Source organism: Ambystoma mexicanum, chromosome 12, assembly GCF_040938575.1.
Source record: "Ambystoma mexicanum isolate Mex_15411 chromosome 12, UKY_AmexF1_1, whole genome shotgun sequence".
Lineage (NCBI taxonomy): Eukaryota > Metazoa > Chordata > Amphibia > Caudata > Ambystomatidae > Ambystoma > Ambystoma mexicanum.
In genome coordinates this window covers 402,809,162-402,829,685 of record NC_090936.1, presented here as the reverse complement: position 1 = coordinate 402,829,685, position 20,524 = coordinate 402,809,162, and the positions used below count along the sequence as shown (strand labels likewise).

At 45.2% G+C, this 20,524-nt stretch overlaps 1 protein-coding gene across 1 annotated transcript in view; it reads left to right on the top strand.

Annotated features, from left to right (window-relative positions):
* The window catches only part of TMTC1 (transmembrane O-mannosyltransferase targeting cadherins 1), a 1,779,343-nt gene that overhangs the window by 204,925 nt on the left and 1,553,894 nt on the right, over positions 1–20,524 (top strand). The window contains exon 2 of the mRNA XM_069628531.1: positions 7,205–7,382. Within this exon, the coding sequence (XP_069484632.1) occupies positions 7,205–7,382 (178 nt within the window). The remainder of the gene's footprint in view (positions 1–7,204; positions 7,383–20,524) is intronic.

The window sequence follows — 20,524 nt, the reverse complement described above, 5'->3', positions numbered from 1 at the left end:
CCGACTTGTCCCATTGCAAAGCACTCAGAAGTGTGGTTCGATGCTGTTAAGCCCCAAGAACAAACATATTGGGCCTAATTACTACTGAGGCGGAACCGGTTAACTGGCTCCGCTAAAGGAGGCGGACCCGTTAAACCTGTTCCGCCTCATTACAAGCTCCCCTGGCGGGACCCGGTAAGTAACGTTTGGTCAAACCAGGCGTCCTTACCCGGTCCCACGAGGGGAAGAGGGAGCAAACAGGCAGCTCGTAATTGGCCCTTTGTTTGCTCCCTCTCTCATTCCCATTGAGCCCTATGGGGGCTCAAATGGGAATGGGGAAGGTCCGGGCCCGGGTTCCTGGAGGGAGGAATTACTGGGCCCTCCGAACTCGGAATGGCCGGTAATTCCCCATTCAGGGAACCCGGATGCGATTTTAAAGACATTTTCAGTAACCTTGACTTTCTGCTGAAGTAATTGCCTGTGCACCCCACCTTCAGACCCAGAGTGGATCTTTTCATTACAAAGTCTGCACATTCTGGGCCTGATTAATGGAAATGTTTTGCACGGTGCAAAGTGACTTTGCACTGCCAATAATCACCCCGATTGATGGAACAGTGCAAAGTGTCTTTTTGCCGGGCAAAGTCACTTTGCTCGGCAAAATTACACTTTGCACTGCTCCATGAATCAGAGTGGAGCAGTGAAATTGATTTTATGCAGAGTCAGGGTTTGTGTGGGCAGTGCAAATTCACTTTTCAGCCGGGCAAAGTCATTTTGCGCCGTGCAAAAAATTCCATGAATCGGGCCCTCTGTGTCTTCTCTTACAGAAGTTTATTCTAGTGTTTTTGATTGCCGTGTTTGTATTTTTATTTTAAATAAAGTGTCCTTTTTTTATAGAACTTGGGCTTTCTTTTGTTTTGGCACCACAGTACTATTGTTGTTTGGGGCGGCATTTCTGCTAGCTCTCACACTTACTGAAGTGTACAGCTGGCCATGGCCCACGTTTTCCAAAAGAGGCGAATGAGGTGTACCCGTCTGGCTGTGCATCTTTCACCTTTGACTGGTTTTACTGCTGGATTAGCAGCAGTACTGTGGGCCCGAGAAAGGGTTTTATCCACTGCTCGCCCCTGTAATGCTACAGAGCAGTCGTCATTTCATCACGCAACCACTGATGCAAACACTACCCTGGCTACTTAGAGTTTTCTTCCTCGTACATGAGTGACATAAAATTGGAGCAAGCTTCATAATGTTTCTCATGTTTAAAATCAGACCGGCCCATTGGCTATCAATGGGTTGGGGAACTGGAAAGCATCACTAGTCCTCGCTTGGTGCTTCCACCCACCAATCAGAGGTTCAAAACACAAGTATTTTCCTGCCATGGATGGTAGAAACCTCCTTGCCCAATCTACACATCAGGTTTTACAACCATAAGGGGGAGCTGCAAGTGCCTGTGGTAATCAGTATCTCTGGGTTTTCGCCAAAGAACTCAGGAATGTAGCAGACTCCTGGTCGGGTAGAAGGTTACCTAACATGCGACTCCTTCACAGCGGGCTTGGGAAGGGATAAGTGTGGGGTGCCCCCTCTGAATAAAGTGGGGGGGTACTCCGTCCACCCGCATGTACCCTCGACTTCTGCCCTAATGCCAACAATAACCATATGAAATGTATCTCATGTTTGCTAAAACACATGAGCTATCGCCATTGGCTGCTTTAACAGCCCACCCGAATACACATGTCTAAAGCACAAGCCAGTAGTGTAACTAGCCCCTAACGATTTTTGGGACAAAATTAACATCTTTATTCCAAAATTAGCCACGTTTGTTTCTGTTGTCATTCCAATGCCAAAACCCTCTCTATTGTGGTGCCAATAATCAAAGAATCTCCTCCTACTACTTCTGATCACATAAGCGTCTAGAGCAAGTTTAGGATTTGCAAGATCGGGGCCCGATTATGAGTTTAGCGGTATTACCTCTGGTACATCTGCCAAACTCAGTTATGGCTGCTGCATGTGGTAAATTGCCGGTAACTGAAAGGGGCCCCATGATAATTGTGGGAACTATTCTGCTATTTCCAATTTTGAGTCCCGTGCATGTGGTAATAACAACATGTGGTTGTTACCACACGTGGTAATGCTTTTGTGTGGAGGTAATTACCTCCACACAAAAGCAGGCGGATAACAAGAGTGTTGGTAAAACAAAACTTGTACTTTGGTGGAATGGTTAAACATCCAGTATACTAAAATACCTAATGTTTTACCACTACGTTAAAACTTGTAATTATGTCTCTGGTCTTGAAGTTGGTTCTTTCCTTATGTCCTTTTTGTGTGGGGGGTTCTCAGTGGAAGCAATCAGCAACTATTGCCTTTTCCTATTGCTACATCCTCCAGCTGTGAGGTCAAAGCAGAGAATTAAGGGATTCATAGTCAACTACTGTAATGTCAAAGCAGGGGAGATGCAGCATTTTCTCTCATCACTCGGGTCTCCTAAAGCTGTAGGGATGCAGATAATTCCCAGTATCACAGCCGCATCTATCTGTGGTTACCAACTGCAATGCTGGTCCATGTGGACAACACACAAGGTGGAAAAGCGACTGAGGGAGCCATACACAATATTAAATTACAGTTGGGTGGCTTGCTTTAAACTATGGGGTGTATTCCTAACTCCAGGTTCTGAGTCACATTCTGGAGAAGTTGAGCTTCACTCTCCTCTGTTAGATTATGATTGATTTAGAGCTTCATGTTTACAAGGTGAGCACGTTGTCCTGGAGCTATGCTCGATGTCCCTTGGACCCCCTCTGCATCAGAAAGGTACCCATCTATTATTCTAATTTGGGGTTTCCCTCTGTTTATTTACTATCTGATGCAGTGCCGGAAGAGGAAATGGAGTTCCATGGACTTGGGTATCATAGCTACTATTACATTGCTTAGAAGCAGGATGAATCGGGGACATAGGGGTTACATATATATATACCCGACATTATTATCACGTTTGTGGGTGTCTACACTAGAAACTGCAGTAGGAATGGCATTGGTTAATGTCGACATCTATGTGTTGCTGATACGAACAATCAGGGCCGGTCTTTGCGTCAGGCAGCCCAGGCAGCTGCCTGACATCAGTCAGCCTCTAGGGGGCGCTGCACCAGCAGTCCACAGTGCTAGAATACATGAATGTGCCTGTTCATTTTTATAATGTTAGGAAACAAACGTGTTACACGTGTATTCTACCACTGGAACTGCTGCAGACTGTGGCCTCGGCCAGGGCAGTTTCTAGTCCATTTGGTGCCCAGGGCGAAACACTATGAATGCGCCCCCCCACACTCCATTCCATGCGCCACTCCCACCGCACCCCGCGCTCCACTCAAGCCGCACCCCACGCTCCACTCAAGCCGCACCCCGTGCTCCACTCCCACCGCACCCTGCGCGCCATTCCCAAACTACACCGTTAAGGAACTCCTACCCAAAGTCAAACAGTCTGTCACACAAGGAATGAATTGCTATTTGCAGCGGTGGGCCACTTTTTCACTGGTGCCCAGGACAATTTTATGCCCCAGTCCCACTTAGGCTGCAGATAATGAGGACCGGGTATACCAACCAAGAGACAATGAATATGGCACAGGATGCAGTATATACAACCAACAAAGAACACAAGATGCTGAAGGGGGTTTGGAGTCAACCTAAGCCAAAAGGGCAATGACAAGGAGACACCTGAACCCAATAAACAATCACTTTAACATTCTTTGAATGGGAATCAAGGGTTATGCTTTGATACAGTAAAGTCTTGACTGTTGTAAGGATACATGGACCAGGATTATTTATTCATTCATGCAATGTTTGTCGTGTACCTGCATATTTATTTATTTATGCAATGTGTGTCGGATACAGGTATCCGACAAACATTGCATAAATAAATAAATTATCCGTCTCAATGTACCCGACAAACATTGCATAAATAAATAAATAAACCGGTTCGTAGCTTAAAGAATATTTACTCAGCAACACTGGTCAAAGCTATTATCCGCATAGTGAAGTAACTCATCACCAGTGCCATGGAAGTGGTTTAAAGTGTAATTCATATATAGTTTGGAAAAGAAGCAGCATGAAAGAAATAGCGCTGCTTTAAACTATTATTTTGGCCATTTTCTGGGCTTGCAGGGACGCACCATGGGCCCAAACGGGTCGGGCCCAAGGTGCATCCCTGCAAGGCACGAACACTCCCCACAGCCCACTGCACCTCCCCTCCCATCTCAATGCCAGCACGAAACCATTTAGTGACTAATGGGCCACCATTAGCAGTTTCCTGCCGGCATTGTGATGGAAGGGCTGGTCTTAGCTGCAGAGGGACCTAAAGTGTTTTTATTGGTGTGCTTATGCCCCCACCCCAAGTGGCGCAAAAGTGGTCAGAGGGAGCCTCTGACTTCTGTAATGTCACGTAGTACTTCTGTACTACGGGACATTACAGTCGGAAGGGGCAGCGCCAGCACCTGACCTGCAGAACTTTCCCCACGTCAGTGCGCCGCCCCACAAACTGGGGAATTCCATCCCCTCCAGAGGCTCAAGGGACCGGGGCAATTGCGTCCCCTGGGGATATTGCGCCCCAGGCAGTTGCCCACCTCGTCCGGGCCAAGAAACAGGCCTGGCCTCGGCCCTCAAACAGGGCAGAGCAATTGGCAAATAAATTAGCAACATTTGTTGCTTTATTACCTTCCCCCGGCCCGGGTGGCAACGGCGCTGCTGGTGCCAGCCAGGCCCATGGGCGCACGTGCGGTGTGCCCTCCTCCAGGCTATTGGCGCACACTGACACTGAAGTGTGGATCGATTGGGGCTGGCTGGTGTTGTCGGCCCGGCCATTACAGAAAAGAGGAGCGAGTGGGTCACTAAATACTGAAGTTGTTCCCATCACAAGCACACACTGCCAAGCAGCAGCAGAATCAGCAAATACAAACAGATCTGCATCCTGCCCTCACTGATTGGCCTTGTTTCAGGAAACCCGGCAGTAACTACAACCTGCCTAGGCAAGCACACTTCTTTCCTCCTGCTCCCGTCCTCGTAGGTGAGGCCTATTGCTGCATAGGCGTTTTATTTATTTTAAAATGGTATTGCGGAGATGACTGCGCCATCCAAGAATAGCCTCTGGAGGCCACAAAGCTAGACACTTTTGTCAAGGCTCAAGTAGTCATGAAAAAGGAAACGAGCACTGGTGGTGGACTCTCCTCAGGAGATCAAAAGGCCGGTTCTCGGAAGAGCTGGGCAGAGTGTCACCGTCAGCAGATATTAGACAGTTGCACGTTCCAGCAGGGTTGGATTGGTCCGTCTGTTGGCCGGGCCAAAATCACTTCCAGGGGGAGGCCCTGGGGACCGGTACCACGCTTGGGCCGGTTTGGGGGTTACTACGCCTCCCTAGTTTGCTCCCGAGCATATTGTTCGTCATTCCCTCTTTCCTGGGCATGCACTGCTGACTTTATTTTAGTGCAAGAGTTTCATACATTTCACTGTTCACTCAGACTTGTCTTATACTCTTCTTTGTCGTTGTGCTTCTTTTGTTTGGAATAGTAATCACGCTAGTCTAACGAGATAAACAAACACCTACACGAACGCGCCTTATGAATGATGGTGTGACGGATGGATGCAGGCGCTGGACCAAAAGCTCAGCAAATTCTGCACAGCAGCTGGCTTGGGAAAGCGACTAAGCAACTACAATAGAAACCGTCTCCGTGGACGGTTGGCCCGTCTTCCGTATAATGCAAATACAGACTTGTAGGATGCATGCTTCACTTTCTTTGTTCCATTGGGGGCGACATGCTGTAGCATCAATTCATGGCCTTTAAAATACCCTGCACGGTGCAGCTTCCGATCTCCTTTAACACAAACGCTGGGATATGGCCATGACTAGCTAACGCCACATTAATCAAAGCCAGGTCTCTAAAGAATGGTTCAAGTGTTGGGCAATCACCTGCTCACACTTTCTGTTGTGTGACCAACCAGTGCGCAAAAGATGTTTCAGTGCGTGGGGCTCTTGATGCCACCCATTTCTGCATTTGATAAACCAGCAGCTAAACACACCCTGGGGATGCAGCTCCTTCTGCATAGTCCACTTCTCTCCAAAGCTCGGGACAATGTTCTTTACCATAATGGAGAATGTGAAAAAGCGCAGGGCTGCAAGGCTGGGGGGTGAGGGTGGAGGGCAAAGCGCACTACGCTTGGGGTACACTGGAGATGCTTCCCCGATACCCGCAGTACTCCAAGCCCGACTAGTAATTTGCAAGAAGTAAACTTAACGAGCCCCAAGAAAAGGTCATCTTCCACCCTTTAAGAATTTGATTGTTTTTGTTTTTATGTTGGGATGGTAGACATCATTTTTCTTTCCAATCTTACAGTTTCATGGTGCTGTCGGGAGCTAAAATGAGTGATCACGAAGGAAACATTTAAGAATTTGGAGAGTTCACAAGCATGAGCAAAACAAACCACAATACTCGAACTGCCATTTGTCTTCCGCGGTAATGGACTGCAGTGGGTTTCAATGTAAAGTCCACATTGTAATGTCATAATTTTAGAACGCCACCTCTCCAACATTAACATTGGGAGCTATGTTGAATTGTACATGCATGTTAACTCTCTGCATATGTTTAAAGTAGACTTTACCACTCACATGGAGTAGTGATATTGTTTACGTGTGTCCCTCCTAAATATATTTAACTTCCTGTGAAATATTTGATGCAATACATATTGCATAAATGCATGAATTTTAATGCTGAGATAGACGGGTTTGTACAGCTATCGGTGGGTATGTTGCTGGTGCTTGTTCATAGAGGTTTGAGTAACACTTTTCAAGACCAGTTCATCACCTTTTTAAGAGTGGCTAAATGTTTGGGGTCATACGAATGACATTAGTGTAGATCTGAAATTGTAGATTCTCTGACCTGAGCCACAGCAGCAAACTGGTCATTGTTACTAAAAATGAAAAGCAAAAGCAGGCTAACATAACCAGGCCTGTTCGGGTGTGACCCTTATTGCTGTTTTCTGAGGTTCATGAAATTCAGCAGATGCCAGCATTGACAATTTTGTTAACTCATAGTCCCCACCCCCACTGCTCAGCCCATGACACATGCATGAGATCACAGGTCGGGGGAGGGGGCGCCAACGATGCTTCCCGCCTGGGGTGCAATCTGTTGTGAGACTGGCCCTGCGAACAATTGTTCTCTCTCTAACCTAGTGTTGTCTGGTTTTGCCACAGGTTAAACGTCATGCTGTCTGGAATGGACCCATTTTACTTCCACGCGGTGAACGTGATTCTGCATTGCGTGGTCACGTCCATGCTCATGTACACGTGCGACAAAGCCGTGTTCAAGGACCGATGGGCCGCATTTGCCACCGCCCTGGTCTTCGCTGTTCATCCCATTCACACCGAAGCGGTGAGTATCCAAGACGGGCATGTTTTGTAGAGCTGGTTTCCAAGTAGCTTCCGGTGGATTGTGCTGCTTGTCGCCAATGCTCAGCTTTGCATGCAAGCATGCAGGGTTCAGTCAGGCAGTGGGGTAAACACGCCGAGGCTTCTGCTTTACCCGAACTGTCTGACTGAATTTTAGTGTAATGGTCGGAATGCTCCATTTACTGCCATACTATATATGGCTTATTTGCAATGCATATATATTAGAACTGACAACTGGAAGTGGGCAGGGCGAATAAACTGTGTACATGTTCTGTAGATTTGGGGATTTACATAGATTTGCACCTGCGATTTTTTTTTTCTTCTAAATCCTCCTTTGGGTATCTTTTCGTATTCTTTTTTGAACATTTTGTCTGTCAAATAAACGCTTCCTGTTTGCGAGAAGGTGACTTGGAAAGCAAAAGGGAGAAACCAGATTGAGGAGTTAGAGGTTTCCCCGGGCACCAAGAACGCTGGGCTAGTTCCACGTGCAATGGGGGTAAGGACACCATTCTGAGTATGGTGCTAATGGTTAAAACATGAGGTATTTTAAATGCCTCCTATTTTTTAAATACCACCTAATTATGAGTTGGGATTGTATGGGATATTAACAGCATGGATACGTAGAGAGTACTTTATTGGGTGAATAACTTATATTTACCCCATGCTCTACCTTTTATGTACCCCATTCCGTAGATATCCTGTGTGGTTGCAGAACACAATGAGGTGAAGTGTTCGAAACAGGAGGTATTGAAAATGCCACATGTGTTTACCATTACCACCATACGTATTACGAGGCCCCAGGTCTCCTTGACGTGTCTTTGGCTCTCTAGTAACTTGGCAAAGCACACGGTGTACGTCCCCCAGAGGCTCTGAGTTCTCTGGGAAATACACAAGCTGAATGAAAAACAGGAAATCGATAAAAAGCCTTACGGTCCAGATGAAGGGCCCAAGAAAAATAGAACACGTGTATTAAAAAGAATGCTGCTACTGGGTTGAGGGTTACAACTGGAGAACTAGAAATACAAGCAGGTGTATGTAACCTTCACATTGAAAGTCAAACTGGTCCTTATATATAATGCTGTCGGGTAGGGGCCAATGCAAATCTATGGGAGGATATAAAATGTTCATAAATTGTTTTTACGTGTTTCTATGGGTCTTTTTGTCAGCACCATGATCAAGAGCCAGCCGGGGAATTAGGCAACCGTGGGCTAACGGCCGAGGGAGTGGGCAACACTTGAAGAATGTTCTGAGGCCAGTTGACCCAGTTGGCGGATGGTCGCCAGAATTATCTAAAGTGGGTCCCAGGGCTCCAAAGTAACTTGGAGGAAATTACTTGCAAAACCTGCTTGAGGCGATGGAAAAGCTACAGCTGGGAGAAGGCATGATTTTTCAACAAGTGGGAGCAGGTTGCAGGAAGTGTGCAAAGGGGGAAGAGGGTCCAGGCCCTCTTACCACTGCTGTGTGATTGCTCGCACAGAGAAAATTTGATGGTGCAGCTGAAAATAGTTTTGAGTGCTTAATGCAGCGACCCAGCTCCAGGCGCTAGACTGGTGCAGTTGGTTTTTCCATCTAGCTTTTTTGATGCCCTGAGTAAAAGATGCCCCATGTTGCTGAACCTTGCAGCGGTTTCTCAGTTAGCTTCTTGAAGACACAACTGTATCCTATGCTCCGAATATGATTTTCATTCAATTTGCGCTTCTTGGTTTTTGAGTGTACGATGCTGCACTTAAAAAGTAGACACACATTGCTTTTATTTCCCATTTGATCATACTTGGAGCCTGTAAAGGGCCTGCAATTGGAAGTTAAGACCCCAAGCTTTCACACTGTTGGCAGTGATAGGATGATTGTACTGGTTTTCTGTCAATATTGTGGGTAAGCCTTTAGGTGATATGAACGTCTCCTTACCGTTTCCAGTGGAAGTAGGGGTACATCAATGCTGTTTCCTGGCACCCTTACATTTTCCCGTTGCATTGATTGAGCATTGGAAATTGCTAAACTAATGGCAGTGGCCCCAAAATTAAAAGGAGAAAATATTGTTTTTTTTTTTTTATCATTTGCAGAAAACACTCCACAACTCTGCTACTTATTTACAGGACATGTGTGCTCGAAAGGGCCTGTCAATGAGCGCTAAGAAGTCTAATTCCATGTTCGATGGCTTGCATTTCCCCAAAGATTTCTCATTTTGAGAGAGAGCTATCCAGTGTCAGCTGCTTGGAAATGTTTTCAACAGGGGCATATAGAACCACTCGATAACATCGTCTATGACTCCCTCTTATATATGGCTGTGCCATTCCTCGATCCGGTGTGACGTCGGGTGTCGTATAAAAGGATGTACTACACCCCCACAACTCAGTTGCTTTTTTTTCATATGCTCAGCACACTAATCGAAACATGCTTGATTCTAGATTCAATACTGCATCAGTATGTCAGGGCCTAAGTCATCCGGGTCTAAATGCTGCAAGGACTGGAACTCCAAAATGTCCCTTAAGGACCCACACACTATCTGTGTGTGGTGTCTTGGTGTCGGGCACGACACTGAACAGTGTGTTTCTTGTCTGGTGATGAACCCGAAGGTGGAGCAGGAACGCTCGGCGAAACTGGCACTCATCAGACCACTGTGAAGTCCCCGGTGAAATCAGGTCAGGTCATTGGAGCATGATACAGAGAAGCCGACTCCCGAGAAACATCGAGGGATGTCACCATAAGAAATAAAAAAAAACATTTGCAGTCCAGTAGCAAATATCACCACATCTCATTGTCGTCATTGCACAAGAAAGACCAGACTCAGAGTGTACCCCAAGGTTTTGACCTTACATCTGCAGTCCCCCTTCACCTGGTCACTTGCTCCACAAGCCACACAAGATCCACTGGGTCTTGGAACATAGGGAGGCTTACTGTAACCAGAGCTATGCTTGAGAGGATGACTCCCACTACCCTCCGTGATCATTCTCATGGGACTTCCCCTTATTAGACTTTTTGTGGCCCTTATGGGAGGAAGATTTATCAGTGTCCCTACCCTCCTTAACTTTGTGCTTCCCCCCCCCCCTCTACTTATGGGGCACTCTGTGTGACACCCATAAATCTGCTGCAATGGCCAACGTCTTTTGATCTGTCTCCTTAGAATCAGCCAAGTGCTGCTTAAGCTCAGAGGAACAAGAAGCAAAAATATGTTCAAGCACGACTAAACAAATCCTACCCTCAAAGGTGGTGACCTTGTAACCTTCCACTCAACCAGTCAAGTTTTGTAAGGAATTGGATACAATTGAAATACAAGTATTACCTTCTTTGTTTTTGTAATCTCTGAATCTTGTCATGTATTGGGCAGGAGTCTTCCCAAACTTCAAGACCAGAGTTTGCTTCAATTACGCAGTCTTTTCTGTCAGCCTTTGACATTTCCATAATAGCACTGCAGCCAGAATGGGGTATCGACTGAGCAACCATGCAATCTTATCAGCATCCACAACTTCTTGCGCTTCACATGCATACTCCAATGCAGTTAACCAGTCCATGATGTCATTCTTGTCATCATACGTGCTAAGCAGATCTTTTGCACATCTTGGATGAGAGAAGGAGCTAGACCCATTACCAGATCCTCTAGAGGAGCCATTGGCAGCTTCTAACTTGGCAAGCTCCAACTGGTGATCCCTGTCCCTTTGCTTTCTCCAGTTCTAGTTTAGCCATGCGAAATTCAAGCTCCCTCTGCTTAAAGAACAGCTCTTGTTTCTTGAATTCCAGCAGGGCTTCAGAGCCAGCAAAAGAGACGTGGGGCTCTTCATCATCCCTATCTTCATCAACCCCCTCTATGATGGCAGAAACAGTTCTTTCAGTACTGTTACTGGGAGCAGCCCAGCACCCTCTGCACTGTCATAAGAGGGTAAAGCTGTGATTTGGCTTTCCTGCCAATCCATGATCCTTTGGATTTCAGCTTTTGTGCCAGAAGCTGACAAGCCTCTTTCTGCATAGATCTTCCTTAGTATCTAAGACTTTGAAGCACTTAAAGTTACATTCACAATTGCTTCCATGCTATAAGTGAGGCAGGTGGCTTACAGTAAAATCTAAACTAAGGACTCTGTGTTTCTTGTGTAAATGTAACCTGGGTATTTCACCAGTGCGCAACACTGGGTATCTCTGATCTTATCCCACCGCTGTACACTAATTTGTTAATAAGGATGTCTAAATCCTGACTTGTTGGGCAGAAGTTTAGGGAACCACCCTAGTTTAGTGGAACAGGGGAACCTTCTGGACAAGCCAAACCAATCACAGTAGCTTGGCAGGCAGTCAAGACTAAGTCTCAGGAGGGATGAGAGTGATCGGAAGCCCACAATGAGCACCCACAGTAAAACTCCACAGAATACGCTTTGACAAGTGCATATCAAAAATACATAAATGTGTATTATAGGCCTTAACAATTAAACACAAATAAACCACAGCAATATAAAACAGTTGCCACACACGCCTTTCACTATTTAACATATATACAGTTACGCTTTACCTAACGCTGTAAAGGGGAAAACACAGCCACAACCTGCAACAGAAGGGTAGGTTAACACAAATGTAGCATTAGGCAGTTCTTCAGAATCTATCACTAACTTAAGCAGTCCAGCCCTACAAAGTGGGGTGTCTTATGGTTAAAAGTACGGTTGTGCATAATGAGAGAAAGCGGGTCCTCTTCAGGGAGCTGTAGAAGTTCAGGAAGGGGCTTGAGGTGATGAAGAACAGTGTCCCACTATTTGAGGAGGGTCTACACTTGCAGGCAGAGCAACATTCGAGTTTAGGGAATAGCTATGGAGCGCAGGCTTGCCCAGCTAATGTGAGTATCTTTTTAGGGATTCTTGTGCGTAAAGAACAATGACTGTGCCAGGGGGCCACCGGTAAGTGATGCAAGTACTCACCGACCCTCGACACAGTCTGGCCCAAACTTTGCCAGTCTAGACCAGGTCGCTTGTAGTTTCAACCCCTGCAGTTGCACGCCGCTCCGGCTCTCAGCAGCTCTGGGACGGGACATATGTTGCGGGACAGCAGCCTTTTCTCAGCTCACAGAGAAGAAAAGAGGACAGTTCGAGTGCAGCACGTCTTGGGGCACAAGGGGGCAGGCAGGCACAGCTCCTACAATGACAGTCACCACAGCAGAGTGATGCAGGGACCGCAAATGCTTGTGGTGTGGTAAACTCTCTTAAATCGCAACCTAGAGGAGGTAGAACTCAGGGTGCCAAACCTTCCAGCACGTCTCCAGTGGTTCCACGGGCCTGCTTTAGCGTTTCAGGGTACTTGGCTCCTTCTGTAGTTCAAAGAGAAATTCTGTTGATCAACCTGGAATGGATGCAGAGTCCCTACTCTTATCCAAGATTTGTTTCACACTCAAATCTAGGATAACCAATGAAAGATTGCTCTCTTGCATGCACGCCAGGTGTGGACCAATGACGGTCCCAATCATTCAGGCATACCAGACATACTGGCACCAGACATTCCCAATCCTCTTCCTGGGCACTAGCACAAGTGGCTTGCAGGAGCTTGTGAAAGGTGCAGTTTTTGCGGGAGGTTGCATGGCCAAATAAGAAAGCTCGGGTCTGCATGATCTGGTGGAGGGCAAATGGACAAAATGGACAAAGGACAGAACAAAAGACTTTGTGACGCCATTTTTGGCACTGGCCACAGTCTTGTGGTAAACACGATATGGTTAATTAAAAAGAAGTAAAAATGCTATAAAAGTAAACTGCTCCCACCAGTTCGTCCTGGGCACACTTGTACAATCCACAAAAAATCCTTACTAAGTGTCTTGGGCCATAAAACAAAAGGACCCCTATGCGTGGTACTGTAAGGTACTTGGCACATAAATAAAAAGTTACCAAGACATGGCAACATAGTCAAAGACTAAGGGAAACATAGTTTCCCAGTACTGATTATCTGAAGGACGTGCCAGTTTCCCCATAACAGATGGAAAAAGTCAGGTTAGGTTAACCAAACAAAAGCAAAAAGTTTAAATGGAGGGAAAATTGCACCTAAGGGAAATCTTTCCTAACAGTGCCCACCTCTCTGGCTTCATCGGAGGATGGACCTCTTGTCACAGTCATGGGGCAATGGGCTTCAACCGAACCCAGACCCTCTCAACTTGCATGCTTGGCTCTTGACTGGCTGGGGTATGGGTACTCGGACCTCGATGGAGAGGTGCTAGAGGTGCTGTTGGCTTTACATAGACCATCTAGATCTATATGCATGCGGATGGATAAAGTTTATGAAAAGGGAGGACACCATGTTGTGTCCCCTCTCCTCTGTAATGGAGTTTCTGTTGGCCCTATTCAATCAGGCCTGCAAGTGGGCATGGTTAAGGGTATATGGTGGCTTTGGCAGCTATTTCCCTGTTTAAAAGAATAAGATTCTTCTTTACCATGTCTGTGGTGGTCCAGTTTTTGAAGGGGTCTTTCCCTCCTTTCCCTTTCATGGTCCCTGATTGGGATTGGGAGTGCAGATTCAGGAAATGGCAAAGGTCCACCGTATCTTTGACTAAAGGGCTTTCATTACTCCTTGCCTGCTTGTTGGTGGCATTTTTTCTCATGTTTTTTCATAAACTAGGGCAAATGATGACCATAATCAACGCTCAGAATGCTTTTTAAAATAGAGTGCTATGCACACTCTTTAATCAGCCTTTTGAAACTGGGTGTGGGTACCAATTCTGAGTTCCTAATCAGAGAACATTTGACTGGATGAACCCTATAAACAAAGGCATATATAGTGACAACACCACAAACAACCTGAGAGGAGATGAAATAGGCCAAAGAACCACAAACAAGGACCTGGCTAGATAGCATCAAGCAGCAACCAAAAAGCCGTGTCAGATGCTCCAACAAACTGACCGACTTACTAACCCGGTTTCCCCTTCCTGCTCCTATAACATACCTGACATCACCACACTGACATTGGCCTAGCCACATTACACATAAACAAACAGAGAATCAATACTATGTTCACACCCAGCATATCTAGATGCTGAAGCACAATGAAAAGTGATCTACCCACCTAGTCCATAAAACCATCAACAGCACAACAACATGCCAAGATACCAGATTATCTTAAAGCTACGGCCACCCGTGACTCTGTATCCCTTATGGACACTATCTAACCAGTGCACACGACCAAACCCACCATAACCCACACAACACACTAACACCAACACAAAACACTACCACACATCCAAGCCACTGGATCTTACTCATACGGTTACAATGCACGAGCCCTCTGGCACAATCTACCACATGCAAAACCACACCCACAGACAACAGTTCCTCCTGGTTCTGAACCTTTCCTCTCACCCTACCCCCAGTAACCTCCCCAGCCCACTCTCTTGCAGAGCCACGCGAGTGCCTGGAGACTGCCCCTGGGTGGCAGCCGTGCACGGTATACAACAACATTTGAAATTGGTACTCACCTTGTTGAAAGCGGCTCCATTTGAGCCTTTGCACTCAGCTCTCATCAGACTTTTCACATTGAAGACTGCTTTTTGGTGACAATCACATCTGCTAGAAGGGTCACCAAATTGCAGGCACTCTCTAGTAAGACCCCTTCACTGAAAGTATTTAAAGAAAATGTCTCCCTGAAAGTGTGCCCTATGTTTTTTCCTAATGTCGGTACAGCATTCCATCTGGGCCAGAGTTGCCAGTGTTCTACACTCCAAACCAACCTTCCAAGGATGAGGAGATGCTCCACAGATTTTTACCCGGCTGGAACGGGCCCTTTCAGGAAAGATGAGCAGCTGTTTGCTGCTTTTTTTGCAAGCCAGGTTGGGGCGAGCAGTTACCAAACCAAATATCTGGACATGTAATTACATGTCTACCCATGTCAGCCATGCTTAAAGCGGCATGTTGTGTGAGCTATAGTCCCAGACTTAATGCTAATGCAAAGTGCGATGCAAACACTTTCATGTTCAGTAAATGTAAGCAGTGATTAACTCAGGAATATTAAAGTATAGTAAATTAGAGGTTTTTTCAGTAGTCTGGGCTGAGTGCCAGTGACCATGAGCCTGCTACACTATGGTTCTTTTGAATACACAAAGCCGCCAATGCGCTGTAGGGTTTTTCTGGGCCAAAATCCAATGTTTCAATAAATAGAAAACAAGAGATAACAATTTAAAAGTAATATCGGTATACACGCATTTCATCGAAGTACTTTTCATCGTGGGACTTTTCATCGCCACTTTTTCATCGACCAAAACTCTTTTTTAAAAAAAATATTTCTTGGGTTTTTTTTTTTTGGGGTTGGGGTATGATTATATAAGTAAAAAAAATAAAAAAGAGTTTTGGTCGATGAAAAAGTGGTGATGAAAAGTCCCACGATGAAAAGTACTTCGAAATAAAGTAGGATTGATGTTGTCCACTGACAATTTCTTTGGAAACATTTTTAATGCTCGATGACAAGATCGTCCTTGCTATAGCTTACAGAAGAGTGATGCCGTTTACTGATATTTTTGTTTAGACAGCTTTTTAAGTGCTGGATGAAAATGCCATCCTTGCTGTAGTTTACATAAGATTGATGCTGTTTGCTGGTATCACTGCTAGGAACAGGGTTCTCCCCCTCGACTCTGAGCAGACAACTTTGGCAGTTGTAGGCATCGAACATTGAACGCCCGAATAGTATTAATAAGACAAGCTTCAAGCCCCACACGCAGCTGTTCGGCGATGGAGCTAGATGAGGGAACAGAAGATGAAGGGATGGAGGGAGAAGATAGAGGCTTTCCAGAAGAGAGGGGCCAACTGCCTCTTTTTTCTTTTACTGGATTTTAAGGCAATTCAGCTGGATATCTGTTTGTTTTAAGGCATTTTGGGTACCAAGGGACCTTGCCTATTGACTTTTGAGCAGAACTTTGATTTTTGATTGATCTGCATGGGAACAATTTTGATTTTCTTCCCCAAGGCAAATTAGCTCACCACATAAAGATCAGGTCCTATTCTGGATGGGCTACATGCTGGCACCATATATCTCAATGGACAATTTAATTATTTTGAAGCATTTATTCCTTATTCTTTATACTTTTCTAAGGTGTTTTTTTTTATATTTTAGTCATTTTTTGGGCTTTTATTCCTGTATTGTGTAAACTGATTCAGACATCCAATCATAGCCAGCTCTCATCCCTTTACCTTCTACAGTTAGTGAGTGTGAGAGACCTTTTACCCTTCATTGATATCACATTGAGAACGTTTTTGAGGTATTTGGGCAGGTGCTTCTATGAGGTTGCCCATCATGATTTTGTGAGGCAGATGTTTCTATGAAGATTGCCTAGCATGATCTGTGAGGTTACCTAGCATGACCTGGTGAGGCAGGTAGTTGATTTTTAAGGGGACTATGGTTTCTTGGAGAAGGTTTATCGGTATTAGTCTTGATTACAGGTAGATTCAATGACAATGATTTCAGATTTTTCATTAATTACTTTTTGCAGTTTTTGTGTGTTGTGTATACTGACAATAATAGCAGTGTTTATTTATTGCATATTTCTTATAATTAAAAGATGTATTTTCTAAATGAGGTTGTAAGATGCATTCATTGAGTGTTCATTACTGTGGTGTTAACACCTGATCCGGCGTGCCGGATTGGGTGTTATTGGCCCGGGGTACAAGTTAAAGGCCTGAGTGCAGCGAGGTTCTTGAAAGAGGGTCCCTGGGCCGATAACACCCGATCCGGCATGCCAGAGAGGTTGTTTAGGCCATTAGCATCCCAGGTTACTAAAGTGGTAACGCGGGGGTGCTAAAAAAAATGATTTTCCTTCCTTCAGCGAGATGCTGTGTGCATCCCATTGAATGAAGGGAAATCCTTTGCAAAGATGGCCACAATGGAAAGGGAAGGCAGAGCTCCGTACAGAGCCCCTCTTACCTTTCCATGGTGGCCGTTGGGAGCAGAGCGGAAGGTGCGACTGTGGCCGTGAGTGCCGTTGCAGCCGAAATAAGGGGGGGATTAACAAAAAAAAAAAATGGCAATGGAGGGTGAGGGGAAGATGGCAGCAGGGGAGCTGACTGTCAGGTGGCATGGAACACTGGCTTGCACCGCCGGTTCAAGCCTGTGTTCCTAGCCACCTGATTGGCTGCCAGCCCCCACCAGGGTGCTAATGAGTGTTAGTGGAAGCATTTGAACATGAATATTAAGTGTGGGGCATCTATTTGAACTATTGTGTATTGATGGGTTATATAGGGTACATGTCTTGTAATACACACCAAGGGTTACCGGATGGAGTGAGCAGTTGCCTATTAATAAAACATAATGTGATATTGATAGACCTCTCCTGAGTTGGCAATTGAGAGCAGCCGCCTACTGCAGGGGTTGTTGTCTGCTCACTTTACTGTTGCACAGTGACAGGTACATGCTTTTCCCTAGTCCTACCACAGCCTCTCCTGCGGGGTCTTGGACACTCCCCTGGGGGGTGGAGGGAAGGCTCTGGAGGTAGGGGTGATAAAAATCACATCAATCTCTCGATGGACAGTATTGTGCATCTCTGAATGCTACCAGACAGAGTGAAAGGAGGTTCCAGCAGGGCTTCGGGCCCGCTCTACCAGAGGTGTTGTGGCTTCTTTGGCTCTCCAGAGGGTGTGCCAGTTAGAGACACTTGTCGCACAGCAACGTGGTCTTCTCTTCACAGGTTTGACAAGCATTAGAGCTTGAACTTGGTGCGGATGCGCGTTTTGGTAGGGCACTCCTCCAGAGCTTTTTGGTGTAACTTCCACCCTCCTCTAACAAGGCTACTGCTTTGGGAGTCTATGAAGATGAGGAATCTGTGGGAGAATGCAATCCACTGAAGGAGCAATGACTTATCAATGATGTTCTTCTATGGAGTCTTCTCCCACAGATTCCTCATCCCACTCCTATCCTACCCAGCTTGGAAGGCCATAGTCGTAATCGCATTCTGCGGTCACATTTCTGTTGGGGATCACATGAATAGCAACATTGTGGGCAGTAACTGTTGGCTGACAAGACTGCCCTATTTCTTCTGGTTTTGTCTCCAAGGTTGAGATATGGAAGAGTAATTGAAGCAAACTGCTGTTGTTTGATGTTGTTGTGTTGTTTTTTTCTATGCTTATCCCATTACTGCATATTTCCTCTTGCAGGCTCAGCTCAGGAGGGGGCAGGGGGGAACTGAGGTGTGGGGCGTAGTACATCCTTTTATACGACACTCAACATTGCCTCCGATCTCGGAATGACGCAGCCGTATAAAGGGAGTCGCTGATGACAATATCGAGCAGCACTACATCCCCTGTCGAAATAAAATCAGAACAGCTGACGCTGGGTAGCCATCTATCAAGATGAGGAATCTGTGGGAGAATAATCCATAGAAATAACATCACTGGTAATTCATTTCTCTGTCTGCCATGTCCGGAAGCAATGGTCTATTATTCAATTTTGGATGGGTGAAAGATTGGCCATATAAAACTCATTCCCATCATGGGAATGAAGTACAGAAGGAATGGCTCCCAGAAAAATCAGTTGATCAAAAACGGACTTATATAACAGCAATCACACTCGTCATCACTAAAACATTTGGAAACTGGGTAATTTTGTATTTTTCTAATATTTGTTATTATTATTGTGCTTGGGTTATTACAAACCTTTCACAAATTACAAACCATTCACAATTTACAAATATCAATGCAAAAACATAAGTGACCTGGCGCATAGAAACACTTGTGTATAGGCGTGTTATAAATGCAATATCATATCATACCATATTGTATAAACTTTTTACCCGTCTAGCCAGGGAAGAGAAGGCATTGGGGATGCTGACTCCTTATTTTATGAAATTTCCTGATGCTAGATGGTGTAAACATTTTATGAAAATGTGATTCAACATGTTTCCAACCCTTGAAATTATTGGGCCAAGTCTTCATTTGCCAATAACCAATCAATTGTGTAAACTATTTAATGAGCTGCCGGAAACATTGGGGGAGGAAGGGTAGCTCAGGGGCAACGCGTTTGTCTTGGAAGCAAGGCAACATGGCGCAACACAGGTTTGAATCTTGATCCTGCACTTAGGAACCACTCACTGGTATTAAGCAGGTTATAAATGAACAATAAAATAAAAATAAATTGCATCATATTCTTATGCAGTGTCAAACTCATAGGATTGAAGGAACCAATCATTTTGAATAGTTTTTATAGGGATGCACCAGTTAAAATTTTTTGGGACAGGATTTTAACAGGCTTGCACTTGGGTCTAAAATTGGTAGCTAGTTGCTATGTCTTAGCTGTTTTTAATTGAGGCTGATTTGCATTATAATATGAATTAGCCAGCTATTTGAAAGACATTTTCATTGTTGCTTTAAAGAGTATTGAATGACAGCTGTTGGGTTGTTATGTGACTTCGTAATCTTTGATTCATTGTTTTTATATGTGATTTATAAATTGTATGTTTATAGATATTGTTAACTAAGGGGTTCTTTCACAATTTTAAAAAATACACATGTAGAAATCTCAAATTATTAAAATACTTCAAAATTAATCAGGATTAAGCAATCAATCTGAGCATCAAACGAAGTAAAGGGAGAAACATTAAATACGCCAGTCGATTGAGGAGCGTAAGGCACAGCCACTATTGGCTGCATTATATGGCACTGAGTTATGGGACTGTGTGAACCCGAGCCTATTGGTACTAGCATAAACTACTTTCTTCAGGAAAAGGGTACCACAAATATACCACTTGCAATGGCGCTGAGGGACCCATCCTGAAGGTGAACAACACCACAGAATGGTCTTAATGGCCTTCGATAAGACATAGAAAAAACATTGATTTCCCGAGGCCATGTGGGCCCAACAGTGGCCGACATAAGTGACCAGGATGTGAAGAGTGTCTCGGAGGCATCTCGAGGCATACTGCATTAAGTGGTCAGCTAGAGGTCACTCCAGCCAAACCCTTGAAAGGAGGCAGGTCAATTGGCTAGAATCACACCTCCATATGATAAAGCCCTTCCACACCAAGCAGCTGTATTTAAAGTTTTGTTTAAATATATTACCCCTAGCTTGTTTTACTCACAGCTGGCCAAGGGATTCTTCCTAGAAGTGTGCCTCTTGGACTTATTTTAAGGAAAACGAGAGAAATCTTTTGGTTTTTACGGCCATTTTATTTAGCGCTCAGGAGAAGGTGGCGAGATACTG